Below are 17,347 nucleotides of genomic sequence, written 5' to 3' on the forward strand. Positions count from 1 at the left end.
GAATGATTTTTTTTTTCCCAGCAGATAAGTGGAGAGCAAAAGACAGTCCAGATTATTGTTCCAAACCGCTCACTGGGTTTAAACACTGCCATGACTAGGACAGCCGGACCCCCCCTTGTTCTCTTCTGTGTGTCGTCCTAATTGACCCGCTGTGGTGGGTTACCATAATGCATCGCGCTGCAGACACAGAGTCTTGCTTCACTGCTGCAACCATCCATCATAAAAGCCTCTTGTTGCCGCCATGGTTTCCAGTTAGAGAGCCCAAATTGCTACCGTGCAAGTCGCTCATGCACGAGAATGAAATTTTAATCATCTCATTGTCTTGTCCCGTCATCCCTGTCATCCTTACTGTACAGGAAGGTTCCTCATGAGTTCTGTGAAGCTGACAGCCGAGTAATGGGCTGCAGGGGAAAGGTCCCTGGTCGCTGAGTGTGTCATCACCCCGCTCATTTGCTTTTCTTCTCGTGACTTGTACTGACTGTTTTATGTAGCAATGTATTTAGAACCACGTTTTTAAAGGAATTAGGCTGGAATAAGTCTTTTGCTTCTGTAAAATCGGCCCATTTTGTCCGCCTCTGCTGAGGACACGTTCAGTTATTTATAGTTTACCGTGACCGAACTGCTATATTAGAAATATAGATCATCCATGTTGCCATGGCGAGTCTTCTTTACTGGTTCACTGGGTTCATGTTGGCGAAGGAATTATTAATGGTGTGTTAACATTTAGCCTTAGATCCATAATGTCTGAGTGGAAAGGGAGGCAAAGATGACTTCATTTGACACGCAACATTGTCAGAGTTGTGAGCAGTGTGATGGTCTCTCCACAGCACGCTGGTGTATCTCTGCATGTGTGAATGCATGCGACTTGGAAATAAACAAAACACACAAACTAACTGGGGCATAATGTGTAATACATGATCTGTTTTGACAGAATAAAAATGGTTTTAGATTGGGGAACATATAGTCCCGTAAATAAACTCCTCATGTGTATGTGCAGGACTAGCATGGCTGCCAGTTATTCATCATCATAAAGTGCTGTCGCTAAATATCGCTAAATAAACGGCTACCGCAAATATGAGTGACTAAATGAAGATATTATGTCAATTTTATGACATAAGTTGATGCTTAAAATCTGTTTATATAAGTAAACATTGGCGAAGACACAGTGCTGGCTTCTGTTTTGACTAATACTGAAGGATACTAAAGAAGCACCTTTAGAGTCTTTACTTTGTTTTAAAACAGACTATTTCAGTGAAGACTAGTAGACGATTTGCACCCCACCTCATCTTCAACAAGTCGGCTCATCTCAGACCAACAAAACCGCTGGTTATCTTTCGACTCCCTGCATGTGTCAGATGGCTCCATTAACTCATCCCCTGCTGTGTTTTCTGTTTTAACTACTTCACCCATCCTCTCACTCTCTTCCAAGTTCATCCCCCCCAAATCTCCTCCTATTAATCCGTCGGAGCTGTTGCTATCCTTCCACTTAAAGCCGGGGCCATTGGTCCTCTAAAGAGAAAACGCCATGAGCAGATTTCAAAGGACTCAGATGGAGGGTGCGATAAGAGAAGGTGAGATGGACCGGTTGATGAGAGAAGGGATTGTCCTGCAGGGGCCAGGCGCTGCTTGGTGTGATTGGATAGCTGTTGATCCTCTCACACTTGTGTGTAGACACAATTATTCCCTGTGGTGAACTAGAAGCTCCAGCTTTATTACTCCAAGAGAAATCCGAGGGAAGAGATCCCACGGCAGCTGTTGTTCCAACAGCAGTATTTCCTCTCACCATATCACTGCCTCATCATGCATTGGAGGTCTGAGACAACCACATTATTATATGGTTCAGTTCACCAACAAAATTGTCCATTAAAGATAGGTTGCAAATATATTTTCGATCACGCCATGACTACCATAAATAAACTGGTCTGGACTGATATGTTACCTTGTTTCCTCCAAGCCTGGTGTCCAAGAATCCAAAGTGACTCTTGCTCTAAGTTCATTATCAATCCCAGAGACATGAGACAAACACCTCAGCGAGTCTGTTGTGCATCGATTTGTCTGCCAGGAATGGGTGCACACACTGGCTGAGGAAAAAGATTGAGACGGAAGGGGTGTGGAGGTAATGAGGTGTCTTGCACGTACAAGATGTCTTCGGGGTTCAGTGACGGGTTGTGGAGGAAATAAGGAGGGGGGTGTCATCTCCACCTCACCGGGGGTTGTAAATCGGATGGACTGTCTGTTTGACTGTAGAGCCTTGACCGGCTGGTCAGTCTTCCCGGCAGCACGGGGGCGAGCACCCGAGAGATGAATGACAGAAGGGGCGGAGCTGGCCAGACAGTGTCTCGGTGGAATAATGCTTTTAAAGTTGCAACTGCTGAGGAAGGTGAACGCTGTCCTCGTGACATAACTGAGACATTCCAGAGTCATTAGAAAAGTACAAGACTTTCTTCAGCCTCTCTGTCAAATACCTGGAAGTACTGGAATATCTGTGCGAATCCAGTGGCCTCTCCATCTTTAAAAATACACAGCTATGTCGTCTTTCTGGTTGTGACGGCGAATATTTTCGCGTGTTTGTTCAGTTCGCTGTGTGCAAGTTAAATCACAGCTCCAGATGAACCGCAAGATGACTTGAGCCCAATGAAAGGGATGCTTTGTGAAGGCTTCTGGTCGCCAACGGTTGTCATGGCAGCAGGCACCCACAACAGGTTGGGATGATGACACTGCTTCAATGTGCGATCCCTCTTTAGAAATAGACTGTTCTTCAAGTCGGGTGATTAAGACTTAAATCTCGTGTAAAATATTGATTGAAGTGAACAAATTGGGACGTTGAATATAAACTGCACACTTTTTAACATCTTGTCATCAATTCTTATTTAAAGTGAGACTTTAAATACAATTTCTTACTTAAATAAACCACATGTTTTCTTCCTCCTGTTATTATTATCATTGCCATAGTAATGTATTATATCTCACTCTGAACTGTCATACGAACAACCATGTTATGAACATAATTATATTGTTATTACCATGATATTAACTTGATCAATTATTATTTTGTGTTAGGGTTATGAGTAGTAGAGGACAGATCTATCCAAAACAAGTGTGAAAAGTAACAGTAAAGTGGCAGTTTCAGTTGTGATTTTCAAGCGAGGCAGTTGTGGGGCTGGGTGAGCTCCTGAGACACACACGGTCACGTCACTTCATCCCTGGGAGGAGGCACCTGGATCAGGTTTGGCAGGTGCACACAGGTGCAGCTCCTCATACAGACTGGGAAGCGTGCAGTGTGTTTGGGTGCAAAGCACCGCATTGGATACGTCTGGAAGGTGTGTGTTTGTTTTGTTCAGAGGGCATAGTTTCTGTGACTCTTTTTCCTTCTTGTCCTTTGGACTTTGGATATGTGAGGTGGAAGAGTTGGAGGCAAGGTAATGATCGCTCCTTACTCTTAGATATTCTAACTTTTTTCCTCAGAGACAATGTAAAACTGTTGCTTAAGAACAAGTCATTGCTTAGAACCAAGAGCATATTTGGTGTCAGACAGTTTGGTACGAGGGTAAGATTGTCCTGTCCGATAGCCAAGACTACTCCACGTTTCCATGACTACCTGCCTTCGAGCTCGTGTCTTCTATGGCTGTTTGTTTTTCTCAGGAAGGAGCGCGACATATAGACGTGCCTCGGTCAGGGAGTTCGTCTTTAGACAGTTGTTCAGAGTGCGTTCACAAGTTCTCTTCTGACTGTGAGTCACCTGTGATTTGGAGATTGCCGGGGCCATAAACACACATCTATTTCCCTCCAGATTCTTGTGCCTGCGTTTTTCCACATGGGGCTTTCATCATTTCTGGGCTCATTACTGGCAGAATTGTTCTCTTCATGCGCCTCCAGCAAGTTGAGAAAACCCAAATTAGAAGCCCATACAGAAGCAATTTTTTTTAGCCGATCTAGTTGAAAGAGACTCGCCAGCATTAGTCAACCATGAGAAAGGCTGTGAATTTTGAATAGTTGTTATCATAATTTAGCGGGAGACACCACATTGTTCACACACCCAGACACAACACAAGGAGTTCACACAGGAGTGGGAATGTGCCAGAACTGATACAGATCCTTGCTGAAGTCTTAACAGCTTCATTTCTCTCATTATATTGTGAAAAATAGCTTATATTTTTCAACATTCCAACCTTACTATGCCCTCAGCTTTAAAGTCGCTTCTTGAAATTCAGTTTATTTGCTTACAAATGGCAACAGAATTATTTATTATTTTATTTTTGGAGGCCACAGACCAATAAATGAAGTGAGGGTTAGCAATTGGCTCTAGTTTTATCAATAGTTTTGGGAGAAATGTGAGTCAATCACATGGAACCCAATTACAGCCTGTGAGAGAAACCAATCCAGAGCTCAGGCCTCGGGTGTTGTGGGTCGATACAGCAGAGTTTTTATCCTCATTTGCTGATATTTGTTTGGGCGAAATCCTAAAAAGCTCAAGGTCGTGCCCCCCTCCTGGACTCTCTCTGCATCAGTGTTGCAGGATTAAACTCCCACAAGCACGTGCGTCTCGCTAATCTTATTGCAACGGTCAATAACTGAAGATTTTGTTTCCTCTCCGCAGACCTCCCTGCCGCCTCTCTGCAGTACCAGTGTGGATCGGTGGACTACCTGTGCTCCCCACGGCTGGTGGAAAAAGCTGCTCAACTCCCTCGACCATGTCAGGAAAAGCCCGCGCTCAAACCCCGGCCCCAGCCGTCCACCTCTCCCAGACCGCCAACTTCACAGAAACCTCAAGGTAAAGGTCGCCGTTTATTCCTTTGCTTTCTAGAACGCTTCATGTCCTCGGCCTCACTCACGCAGCTCAGTGGGTCGCCTCGGCTGAAGCTGCCGGTTTAAAGCGAGCCAGCTGCTCCCTGGTGTGTTGCGGCATTTTATGAATACGGAATGTGAACAGCTCGGGAAGAATCCTGAAGAGAGTGGGTTCAATAGAACCTACCTATCTGTTCTTTAAAAATATATTTACCTGGAAATACGCAGCTGCATCATCGCATTTATTAAAAATATGAAATAAATCCTCACCATTCTTTCATATTATTTACTTGCTTTTTCTAATCATCTAATATTCTAATATACTATTTAGTCATACACCTGTAACTCCAACCTTTCACGATTACTACCTACACTACCACAACAAATCTACATGCCGCCAAAGTTGCAACTACTAGAAGCCTTCAGGAAGTGTTACACAATAAAATGTTTTGTAACTGAAGGTCATAAAATATCCTTTCTGTGGATATTAGAGTTTACTATTATTGTTACAGGTCTGATATTAGCACTAGCATGTATCACTACTGTACTGTTATGAACTCCTTCTGTGACTGTATTATGAAGGGCATGGTTTTGCGGCTGTGCATGTCTGCTGATAGTTTGCCTCAGTGACTGTTGTAGCTTCACGCACTCTGCATCCTGTTGTCGAATAAGGAAGTTGGCAGATCGCTGACACTCAGACGGCGAAGCTCCGCACCGGCGTTTCTATTTTGATGCTTTACAAGAACGTACTTCTGTATTTTTGGAGGATTACACTTGTTCTGAGCGGCAGAATTCACCATGGAGATCCTCTCGTTCGGGGCTGCCCTCCTCACCTATCGTTCATGTGCCTCTCTTCCTGTGCTTTTCATGTCTTGCTGGGACATCTGTAGTGCCCCCTAAACCGGCGCACCTGCTGGCTCTTGGGCAAGACAAGAAGCCGAAAAGGATCCCGCCGGCGCCCTCGAGGCCTTTGCCAGCGCCCCCGCCGCCACCTAAACCCAAGCCCACTGTTGTGCCCACAAGTCCTGGAGCTCAACCGCAGAGAGAAGCCCAGAAAGTGGGTCTGCTCATCGAGAAGTTTGAGAACTCCAGGTAAGAGAGAAACAGAACAACGCCAGTTCCGAAGTGTTGCCAAAGAAGTGATGTCTGTGTTGGTTCAGATTAAAGAACAAATGATTCTGAAGTTCAAATCGAACATATATCTTAATCCAGGATTTAATATCTTGTGGTGTCTCTTTTTAGGGTGCCTATTTTGGGGGTTCTGCCAAGGTCCCAGCTGCACCTGTGTCTTAAAATGGACGCTGCATCGGACATGACCTCCTCCACTCTGGACATCTCTAAAGTAGAACCCAGCACTGTGGACAAGCTCGCTCTTGGAACCCCCGAGGTGTCGGACAATGTGTCCGAACTCTCCTGTCTCTCCTCTGTGCACCTGGACGGCTCGGACGACGTCACGGACGACTGCGCAGACGTGGACATCACGCACAGTGTGGGCTGTCTGGACGACGTGGAGCGGGAAGACGGCTCCTCCAGTGAGCTCAATCCGGACTCCTCTGAGCAGATCAAGATCCCCAACCGGGACAGCGGCATTGACAGTCCGTCGTGCACCGCGGAAGGAGAGGTGTTTCCCAATGAGGACGCCATCGACGAGGAGGATCATTACGACAGCGTGACGGAGACGGAGAGCGTGTCCTGCTGCGTCACGCTGAGCAACAAACGGGACTCCACTCAGGACGAGGACAGTGACTTGGATGAGGGCAGCGGTGGAGAGATCAACTCCCTGACTGACACTCAAGTGTTTCTGCCAGACACACTCCCAGAGGCTCACAAGGTGAGTAACCGCTCTGATTTAATGCAGAATCATTTTGCAGGAATTTTAATTGACATGGAAGCGGAACAAATGGCTGGCCTCGATGGTTATGTTCAGAGATGAAACGCTACACTGTGTTTGGCAGCCGCAGGTGACCTCCGCCCCAAAGCAGCTCACATAAAAGAAGAGAAATAAAATACCCGCTGAAACAGGAGCTCATGGTGACTTTAAGATGAAAGACCTTTCCTCACACCACAGGACATTTCACTTCTCTTTTGTCGCCTGTAAACTACACGTATATTATGAACAGGAAGTGGACCGTTGAAAATAACAACAATGAATATTGTTCATGTCATGAGGAAACAACTTCAGTTTTTTTTTTTTGTTTTCATCCTCTGTGCTATAATGCTAGCTAGGTGTAATACACCTGTGATTATTGACGTTTTGGATCCCTGCTGGCAAAACAACGCACAAACAAGTGATCGGATTTCAGTGAAATTATCAGGAGGTGCTCAGAATAGGATTTGGTTCAATGGTGGTCAATTTTTGAAGGATCGGTTCTACTCAATGTGCTCTGGAATTTGTCTATCAATCATTTGAAATGCTAATGCTAATGCTAATTTTATGATAAAATGCAATCCAATGCAAGAATATTGGGTGACAAATAAATCGAATGGCTTCACCTAACTATTTTAAAGTCCCATAATGCACTGCAACAAGTGACACTTGTATGGCAGTTAAAGTAATATGCAAGTCTTGAAAGACAGTAACACAATATACTAACTACAAACTGTAAATCAATTGTAATTTTCCTTTTCCTTCATTCCTGCTGCATTTTTAAAAATTATTTTATGTTTTCATGATAGTTAATATTAGAAAAAATAACAGCAAAAAATAAAATGCAGCCAATCTACATTACATTTACATACAATTCTACAGTTATTAGTGACGAACTCCAGCTTCATATTCAGAATCAGATATTTATTCGCCATTAAACAAGGATTTTTTCTCTGGCTGTTTTAAATTAGCTCCTGAGCTAAATGAAAGTTCTCATCCTGGAAATGAGGTCACCTTCATGAAGTTTGATTTAGATGACTGTGGAGCCACCCTGAACTCGGTGGTTGTCAGCAGACGCTCGCTCTGTGCGTGCGCGCCTGTTGACACAACTGTGCAGCCGACACTGACTCCTCACACCCACAGCCTTTTGGGGAAAGGTATCAGCGATCTCCACTGCTTCCTGATGGTAGCAGCTGTGTGGAGGAAGGCCGTTTTGACACGTGTGTGTGTGTGTGTGTGTTGCGTCGCTCTGGCTGACGTGTTGAGAGGTGCAAAACGACGGCCCTGTCTTAGGGGATGTGGGTTTGTTCTGTGATGAGAAAGAATTTGAAGAGGATGACAGCAGCAGACAATAATAAGTTGGTTTCAGTTTTTCAGACAAGATCATAATCGGAGGTGGGGAATCACAGAAAATGTTATCAATCATCAAGTGAAACATTAACTTCAGTCGAGATAAGCAGCGTAGACATAGAAGCATGCAGAAGTGTAGAAATGATTGTAGTGTGAGCTGAGGTCGCCGTTTGTGTTTGTGCATATAAACATATAAACATTCATTTCCTGAATAATTGCGTGTCTTAATGTGTGCAAACTACTGACTTTGAATAGAGCAGACTGGTCTGAGAAGTGTCAGCATAGCTGTAGCCTGAAGGCAGCTCCAGTCTCATTCGGTTCCTTTCAGCAAGTCAAATATTCCCGCAGACACTATGGGTGCGTGTTGAGTTTGAAGCTTGAGTCTGTGGCCTTATCTCATGTTAGTAACAGCCACTTGTCCCTGTGTTTTGGTCAGTGCTCGGAGACGCAGAAACTCCTGAACATCGCCAAAGAACTACTCCACACGGAGGAAGCCTACATCAGACGCCTTGACCTCCTTGACCAGGTAACCTGTGCGGTGGCGGTCTTTTCGCACATGTCAAATCTGAATGTGAAACTCAGAGGTTTCAGGAGATTGTGATCAGGATTAAAGGTCCACTGTGATCTACAAGAACAAACTGCCCTCTGTGGACTGGATTACTCAGAGCAGTAAACACGGTCATGTGAGCGGGCACGTACGGAGTGTGTGTCCTTGCATGGGCTTCAAAGGCTTCACCACTTTGTCGTCCAATAAAATTGAATAATGAAGCAGAGTGAGGTCAGTGGCTCACTGGTGTGTGTTGATACTCACACACACAGTCCGGTGCTTGGCCACTGCGGCTGAGGAATCCGTCTTATGATCTATATGTGTGTCTATTTTAACATAATCGCAGTGCACCCTCCGCTCGGAAGACAGTTTTGACAGCAGTCAACTCTTTACCATTGACTTCCTGTTGTTGTCACTTGTGCTGGTTTCCACAGAAGTGGCTACCTTCTGCTGTTTTCACTGGAAACTAATGTTTTGCAAGTGACCTGCGCTGCTGTTTATATTAAAGATTTGTTTTTTGAGTTGTTTATAGTGTTAGAATTTATCATTTTAAATCGACGCTGCATTTATACTCCTCATATTTTACACTGCCTAAATTGTCTATGTATAAAAAAACTAAATTCGGATTTGAGTGTGTTGTCGGTGAAAGCTTTTGTGTTGGTTGCCAGGTATTTTGCACTAAGCTCACCGAAGCTGGAATCCCTCAGGACGTCATCACAGGGATCTTCTCCAACATCTCCTCCATCTACTGCTTCCATGACAAGTTTCTACTTCCTGAGCTCAAGATCCGGATCACAGAAGAATGGTGAGGAGTGAGCGATCATCTTACTGTCTTTGTTGCCCATGAACCAGCCAATCAGGAGGCTTCTTCTTCCAGCTCAGCTGCGTGGCAACACGAGTATTGTTTTCAGTTGTTACCGTGTACTAACCATGGTATTACATCAAGGTCTTGTATCTCATTAACTACGACCCTGCAGGAACTCCAACCCTCGAATTGGAGACATCCTCCAGAAGCTGGCGCCCTTCATGAAGATGTACGGGGAGTATGTGAAGAACTTTGACCGGGCCATGGATCTGGTCAGCACCTGGACCCAGAGATCGTCTCAGTTCAAAAGTGTGGTCCAGAATATACAGGTGAGATCAAGTAAACCTCAGCACTCAATGATACAGATCTTCAGAGTTCTTCACGCCAACAGAAGCAAGACGTGTGTGGGAACCTGACGCTGCAGCACCACATGCTGGAGCCGGTCCAAAGGATTCCTCGGTATGAGCTGCTGCTCAAAGACTATCTGAGGAAGCTGCCTGAAGATGCGCTGGACCGAAAAGATGCAGAGAGTGAGACACGTGAAGCTAATTTGTAGTGCACGATTCACCCTGCTTTTCAGCAACGTTTAATGTTTAACCCTTTTGTGTGTGTTACAGAGGCTCTGGAGCTGATCTCCACAGCTGCCAATCATTCCAACGCTGCCATCAAGAAGATGGTTAGTTCAAGATTTCACTCTAAAGCTGTGCTTCTTGGTGTCTCTGTAATGTCTATCAGGGACGCTGCTGTGAACGAGCGTAGGCAGGATGTTACTGCTTCCTGCCTCAGGTTTCACTGTGCTGCACCACTCTTCCTGTCTCATTGATACCGATGTCTAATCTCAAATCCCTGAATGCAATTTCAGCCCACGAATCAATAAGGGAACGTAATACTTTCTACCTCTCTGGAAAATGGTTGAAGTCTCTGACCGAACGACCTCGGCTGCTGAGTCAGAATCCCATCAGACTTTCCGGGCTCCTCATCTGCATCCTGCTTTGTGTACAGGAGAAGATGCACAAGCTGCTGGAGGTGCACGAGCGGCTCGGGGGAGAGGAGGACATTGTCAACCCGGCCAATGAGCTCATCAAAGAGGGGCATATCAAAAAGATGTCTGCCAAAAACGGCACCGCACAAGACCGATACCTCTACCTGGTGAGAGCCGTGTGACCACCGTGTCCCGACAGGACTCTAATCCCTGTGTGTCTGCTGCAGTTCAACAACATGGTGCTATACTGTGTGCCTAAGCTGCGACTCATGGGTCAGAAGTTCAGCGTGAGAGAGCGGATCAACATCGCTGGGATGGAGGTGCTGATTTCTTCCCTGCTTGGTGATGAGGTGCTGCGACAAAACCTCACCGTATACATTGTGTTGTTGGACTTCAGGTGCAGGAGAACGTCAAGCAAAATCTTCCACACACATTTGCCATCATTGGGAAACAGCGCTCACTGGAGCTGCAGGCCAGGTGATGAAAAGCATTTCCTTCCTTCCATCTCTTCCTCCCATCCTCCTTTCCTCATTCTTTCACCTGACTTTCTCCTCCTTCCTTCCTTCTGTCCCTCCTCCCTTCCTCCTCTCACCGTTCTTCTTCCGCTCAGCTTCTATCCTACATTCTTCCAGCCATCCTTCTCTTTCATTCATCCTTTCTACCTCCTACTTCTTCCACCCTTCCTCCCACTGTCTCTTGACTTCCTCCTTCCTGCCTTCTGTCCTCCTTCATTCTTCCATATGTCCTCTTTCTTTACTCCTTCCTACCTTCCTTACTGCCTTCCACCTGCTTCTATCCTATTTTCTTTCTCCTCCGACATTCTTCCTGTATTCCTCCTATTCATCCTCTTTCACTCCTCATTTCCTCCTCTATCGTCCTTCATTCTTCCATCCATCCTCTTTCATTACACCTTCCCACCTCCTCCTTCCTTACTGCCTTCCACTTGCTTCTATTCTATTTTCTTTCTCCTCTTACATTCTTTCTTTATTCCTTCTATTTATCCTCTTTCACTCCCCCTTTCCTCCTCCTTCCTTCTGTTCTCCTTCATTCATCCACCTTTCCTCCTTTTTATTCCTCTTTCCTCCTTCTGTCCTCCTTCCTTTCTCCTCTTACATTCTTCATTTATTCCTCCTTTCTCCTTCATTCTTCCATCCTTCCTCCTCTTTCATTACTCCCTGCTACCTCCGCCTTCTTCCCTTCCATCTTTCTTCTCCCTCCTTTCCTCCTTCAGTACTCATTCCATCCTCTTTACTTTCCTCCTCCTCCCTCATTGGTCATTAATAACTGAAAATGGTAAATGTGAAGTTGAAATATTTGTAGCAACATTATAGAAGTGAATTTGGTCCTCACAGGAAGGTCATTTGATTATTACTCTCAATAGGAGAGTTTAAATAATCAAAGAGTAAATGTCAGGTGATATCAGAAGTAAGTGTGATATGAGAAAGGTGAAGAGTCTGTGTGTTAAAAGCAGAAATATTGATGAAATGAGAGCTGCTCTTTACAGAGACACTTGGCCTTAAATCCATCGTGGCGTCTCTAGGGTTGAGTCAGATGGGGAGAATTCACTCGCTCCCAAAATAGCTCAGTGCCAGAGCAGCCTGGAGGTGAGGGGGCGGCAGCCTCAGTGAGTCTGTGGCGGGGAAGGTGACCCAAGGAACCTTTACTGTTTGTCAGATTCAAATGAAATGATTGTGTTCACAGGACGGCAGAGGAGAAGGAAGACTGGATCCAGGCAAGTATCTTCACACACTGTAGCAGAATCTAAATGCGGTTTTATGAGAACAAAGAATAATAAGAGTAAAATATCTTCTGAATCCCAGGTCATCTTGTCCACTATCGAGCGACACAAGCAGAACAGCGAGACCTTCAATAAAGCTTTCAACAGCTCCTTCTCCCGGGAGGATGACCATCCGCCGGAGTCACCGGTGAGTCCTCCAAAATTCAGTTAATTCTCCTGTAAATCATTGAATCATTTGCTGACTCACTGGAGCCTTTGTCTCCATATTTGGTGGGCTGACTCAGACATAAAGAAGCTCCTTGTATCTGACACGTCTGGGTCTCTCGTGACCTAATAGGGGATGCGGAGTCAAAGTTAACACCAAACTCTTGTGGGTCTGCTTTGACCCACTTTGCCTCTGCTGGACTTCCTCCAAGTGTGACAGTAGCTGAATTAGCTGCTTCATACTGACATCCAGTGGCGGTTTTGTGTCACTACATCTGTGTCTTTTATTACGCCTTTAGGGTCTGTGGTCAAACACGTCTATGGACTCAGATGGTGAACGACTGCATGAAAGAGTACGTCTTTATTTCTCTTATTCCTCACACTGATCTTTAGCTTGCAGTTGACTGTCCTCAATGTTCTTCACAGAAAAGCTCGAGGAAAAAGGACAAGCAGACGTGTAAAGGCTGCAGCGAGAGCTTCAATTTCACCAAACGTAAACACCACTGCAAGTCCTGTGGAGCGGTGAGTGCCGAGGGCGGTGTGGGTCCCGAGGTCGGAGGGTTGAACTGTCTTTGACCCGCAGGCCATCTGCGCGAAATGCTCCAAGACGTTAGACAAGACGAGTCGCGTGTGTCCGGAGTGCTTTGAGGCGAGTCTCAGTCTGGAGAGTAACAGCGCCGGAGAGCAGAGGAAGAAAGCTGCACCGGAGGTGAGACACTCGTCTTGAATCTAGAGTGAACAGAAATGTTTAAAGAGCAACAAGGCTCAGTCAGTGAAGAAGTGGATGTGTTCTAATCTTAGCATCACAGTAGCCTACTTATATCAAAGTCATCTGTCTGCAGCCAGCCGGCTTTACCGGCTGATCCTGCTCTGATTTATAATATGATAATAAGATGTGAATTATGGATTAGCAGGGCCCTGCTGACTCAGCTGAAGGTGTGCTCAAGCGTCTATTACTATATTATATTATTAGCATTTAATGAGCAATTGTTTCTGATATTTACTTTTTTAAAGACGTGTTTATGGCGCATTAAATCAGCAACACCAAATATTGGCCACTTGAAGGCGCTATAGACACGCTTTTAACGTTGCAATTTGGAATTTTAATGAAGTTCAAAGTTTTTGCAATTGACCGCTCAGGAATATGTGAATTGAACTGTTCTATTTCACATGAAAAATATTTGAAGCCGACCACTAGTTGGCGCCGGAATCCTAGGGTCAGTCGTTGAGCAGTCAACGTTGTCATCTCATCCACATCACAAGCTTCATGTTGTGATCATTGCTGCGCCTCTTTGTCATCAGAGACAAGCGTCTCTGTCTGGAGAGAACTGCCTCCTCTGCGGTCACCTACAAGTCCAAGACAAAGGCAAGAGCTGGACGAAGGTGTGGGCAGCTATGACCAAGGCGGAGCCGCTGGTGCTGTACCTGCAGAACAGTGGACAGGTAAGAAAGAACGAGTGAAAATTTCAAATGCAAAGTTCTGTTTTTTTAACCAGTATATCCATGTAGCTACATGAACCAATCAGATGGTTGCATGTGAGCAGTTTGATATTCTGCCAGTCTGTCGGGGCGGGCGTGCACGTGTAAGTCCGGTCGAGCCGATCTGTCCGTGCCAGAGCGTCTGTGTTTAGGTCAGGAGGATTTACTCGTCTTACATCATGTTTCCTGCTGCAGAGGAAGACCGCTGAAGCGCCACATGGATCGAGAATCTAGTTTATAATCTGCCTGACAGCAAGAGTTTGTGTTGAGAGATTTCCTAAAAAGCGTTTGAGGAAGCTCCTGGTAGAGAGGAAGTCTGAGTCGCTGCCGTAAGCAGCTGCTATTACAAAGATTAGAATGAACTTGGTGGAGAAATAAAGGTTGTTTCCTCCTCTACGAAATATCAAATATATATAAAAGCACTTCCATTCTGTTGCAGGAGCTGAAAGGTGCTCGCGCGGTGCCTCTCCCAGGGTTCGAGGTCAGCGTGGTGCCACCGTCCAGCGAGAGGTCAGAGGTCAGACACGTGCTCCGGCTCAGTAACACCCAGCAAACTTTACTTCTAAGTGCCCCGGACGCCGATCTGCAGGCCAAGTGGCTGGACTTTCTCTCCAAAGCTGCCCGAGCTGAAACCCCCGCTGATCCCCCGAATCTGTCTGAGCACAGGAAGAGCCAGTAGTGTCTGAAGCCCCCCCCCCACCATCTGCGAAGCCCCTTCCTTGTGTACAGAGCACACATTACTTGAATTCACATTGACCTTGGCACTTTTTTTACCTTCCACTTCAGCCAGCTTCCTCCGTCTCCTTGCTCTGTCTAAAAGAAATGAAGGACGGCGCCACCTTGTGGGATTATTTTATTCCTCTCAGTGTTCCCCACTGAGAACCACAGATTTACTTGTAAAATATCTTTTTTTTAAGATCCTTGTACATTGTGAAGCATTAACTCGATGTGTGTGTGTGTGTGTGTGTGTGTGTGAGAGAGTGTGTTAAGTATTGATCAAATGTGTGTGTAAAAGCCTCCTCCTGCAGTCTCTGCAGTTCTTGTACAGTTTGTAAACTACAATTAAGTCGAAGTAAAAAAAAAGTACATTTTAACTTAAAGAGACACCGACGTGTCGACTTGTGGCTGGCCACCTGACGCTCCCACTATGGAATATCTATCCTCACCGTGTTTATAAGTGATATCGTCCTCTGCTTTTATTGTCATTTCCTTTAGGTCCAGCCGGAGTTTCTCTATACTTAAACACACGCTTAGTATATTTCCGAGCTTCTGTCCTGTCTGAAACAAAGTACTGTACGATCTGCCTTGACCTTTGCCCCCCAGGTTCCTACAAGCACCAGCTGAAATAGCAAAAAATGCATGTAAACTCACCCATATTTATGTACTGTATTATGACCCAAGTTCCCCTCTGAGCTTTTCTATCTTCCCCGAATCTTGTGAGCAGTATTCAGTGTGTTGGATTGTGACGGCGGTGAAAGCATATCATCATCAATAAACCGACAGCGTGGTCCTCCCGGCACCATGATGTCCAACCAGTACTGTTTTATTATTGTATTTTCTTTCTGCAACCTCGCGGCTTAACTCAGAGGTTGACAAACGCGGTTGTCGTGGAGCAGATGTCGACTCCAGAGCTGCGGCAAATCTCACAAAGAAGAAGCTTTTTCAATCTGGAAGATCAGCACATCTGGATGGGAAATCTGTGTCCATGTTCATCCTACTCTGCTGTGGTTTGATCGTAACATGTGGGGAGGAGTTTCACAAGATGATGGAGGGACCTGGGAAACATTCCTCAGCGACTCAACACTCATGCAGGATGATGGATTGTGGGTCCGGGGTCTCTGTGGAGAGGTGCTGTGGAGATAGAGAGCAAACTGCTGACCGCTCCCTTCTGTCACAGTCCAGCCGGGTGAAGCAGGGAGATAAGACCTTCATCATGTCCTCTAGAAACCTAGAGTTCACACCACTGAAAACGTTTCCGAGAGTGTGGAGCGGTTTCTCCCCTGATAACAGTTCTCTATGTGAGGAGTCATTCTCTTTACTGAAAAATATCTAGTGACTCAAAGGTGTGAAGCCTTTGAATCGGCGAACTCCATTTTCCTCCCACAGTTCAGAAACATAAATCAGCTAGTTCATGACTTAAAACTATCCGTAGGTAAGAGCTGTAAAATGAAAGGAGTGTGTCTTTCATTTGAAACAACATGAGTGACTCAGTCAGAGTGAGAGGTGCAGCTGCCGCTAGAAATCAGCCGTTTGTGTCTTGTTTTGGCTGCAAAGAGGGATTTCAGATGGAGTTATTTGTTCTGGTTCACAGTTTGGACCAAGATTACGTGATGGTTCTGTTGCTCCTCCACTGCAGCTGAGCAGAATGGTTATAATGGGAAATCTGTCATACGCCGCTGAAGCATAAGCCTCTTACCAGCTGTCTGTGTGTGTGTGTGTATGTCAGCATGTGTGTGTGTGTGGCTGGAAAACATTTGTATTTTTGCAATTCCCAAATCTCTTGAACACTCCGCCCTGCCGACCCTCCTTTTGTGACTGGTTTCACAAATTTCAACTGACCTCAATCACCCTCTTACTCTCTGTAGTTTAGAGTCTGAATAATATTAATGCAAAAATCGGTCTGACACGATTGCTAAATATTCAAGTTATTAAATCGCAGATTACAAAGCAGATTAGTGTGAAAGAGAGGCATGAAGTCGAACATGGATGCAACACATGCAGTATCTCTCAGTATTTAAGGTTGATACTGAAGTTTACATTGTAGCTCTTTAAAATTATATGAACAAAAATAATTGATTTAACACTAAACAAAAATTGGAGGTGAAAAAAATCTGACAAAAATAGTAAATCAGTCCCAGTAAAATCAGTTATAGATAACTTCTCTGGCTATGGATGATGACGAAGCCCTTCTGAGACATTTCCTGCTCAACAGAGCCAGACACTTGCGTGTACAGGAAGTGGTTGAAACCAGTTCCTGGCTGTTGTGTTCTTTTTCCTATGAACCACGGCCTGGTTGCATTGTCTCTGCCTGTCACGCGGCGTGGCGCTAACATATAGATACGTGACAGAATTTTCATTCTGGCTTCCATTTGTCTCTTGAGTCACTTGGGAGTGCGTTGAATGATGATGTTTTGTTTTTGGGACCAGCGTATTTGACTTCAGCGAGCGTTTTTCTATTTATTTTGATGGATGTGGTGAGGAGAAATAGGTGAGGTTGTCGCTCAAAAATGCAAACAAGATCGCGCCTTGCATTCTTGTTTCCATCCTGCAACAGTTTCACTTCCTCCTGATGCTGAGCAGCTGCTCACTCGAAGCGTAGCAAGGGCGTTCAGAAAGCGTGGCCTGCCTCCGCTCTGCTTGTGTGATGGAGAGTTTCCCTCCAGCTGTGTCACGGCATGCCAGGGTTAGAGCGGATGCCGCCCTCTGCCCACTCACTCTCTTCTCTGATTAACAAAGCCAGCTCACCTATTGTTTATCTTGCTGTCAACTTTCAAGGTGCAATAAAAGCGAGCCTCCTGGACGCAGCCCCCCACACCCCACCCAGCGCCCTCCGCGGCCTCCCTAATGCACAACATGAGGAATTATTATTA

The 17,347-nt window shown here is 45.4% G+C and overlaps 1 protein-coding gene across 4 annotated transcripts in view; it reads left to right on the top strand.

The window, feature by feature from the left end:
• fgd (faciogenital dysplasia) overlaps nucleotides 1-15,312 on the top strand; it is a 34,780-nt gene extending 19,468 nt beyond the window's left edge. For all 4 annotated transcript variants that reach the window (XM_053848650.1, XM_053848648.1, XM_053848649.1 and 1 more), the window contains exons 3-20: nucleotides 4,598-4,771; nucleotides 5,676-5,877; nucleotides 6,028-6,616; nucleotides 8,439-8,528; nucleotides 9,218-9,354; nucleotides 9,527-9,683; nucleotides 9,746-9,884; nucleotides 9,972-10,030; nucleotides 10,357-10,503; nucleotides 10,564-10,656; nucleotides 10,734-10,813; nucleotides 12,038-12,068; nucleotides 12,157-12,261; nucleotides 12,578-12,631; nucleotides 12,705-12,800; nucleotides 12,862-12,987; nucleotides 13,581-13,721; nucleotides 14,197-15,312. In XM_053848650.1, coding sequence (XP_053704625.1) covers nucleotides 4,598-4,771; nucleotides 5,676-5,877; nucleotides 6,028-6,616; nucleotides 8,439-8,528; nucleotides 9,218-9,354; nucleotides 9,527-9,683; nucleotides 9,746-9,884; nucleotides 9,972-10,030; nucleotides 10,357-10,503; nucleotides 10,564-10,656; nucleotides 10,734-10,813; nucleotides 12,038-12,068; nucleotides 12,157-12,261; nucleotides 12,578-12,631; nucleotides 12,705-12,800; nucleotides 12,862-12,987; nucleotides 13,581-13,721; nucleotides 14,197-14,436 — 2,660 coding nt within the window. In that variant the 3' untranslated portion in view covers nucleotides 14,437-15,312. The remainder of the gene's footprint in view (nucleotides 1-4,597; nucleotides 4,772-5,675; nucleotides 5,878-6,027; nucleotides 6,617-8,438; nucleotides 8,529-9,217; nucleotides 9,355-9,526; nucleotides 9,684-9,745; nucleotides 9,885-9,971; nucleotides 10,031-10,356; nucleotides 10,504-10,563; nucleotides 10,657-10,733; nucleotides 10,814-12,037; nucleotides 12,069-12,156; nucleotides 12,262-12,577; nucleotides 12,632-12,704; nucleotides 12,801-12,861; nucleotides 12,988-13,580; nucleotides 13,722-14,196) is intronic.
• Nucleotides 15,313-17,347: the final 2,035 nt, after the last annotated feature.

The sequence above is a fragment of the Synchiropus splendidus genome, chromosome 18 (genome assembly GCF_027744825.2).
Source record: "Synchiropus splendidus isolate RoL2022-P1 chromosome 18, RoL_Sspl_1.0, whole genome shotgun sequence".
Classification (NCBI taxonomy): domain Eukaryota; kingdom Metazoa; phylum Chordata; class Actinopteri; order Syngnathiformes; family Callionymidae; genus Synchiropus; species Synchiropus splendidus.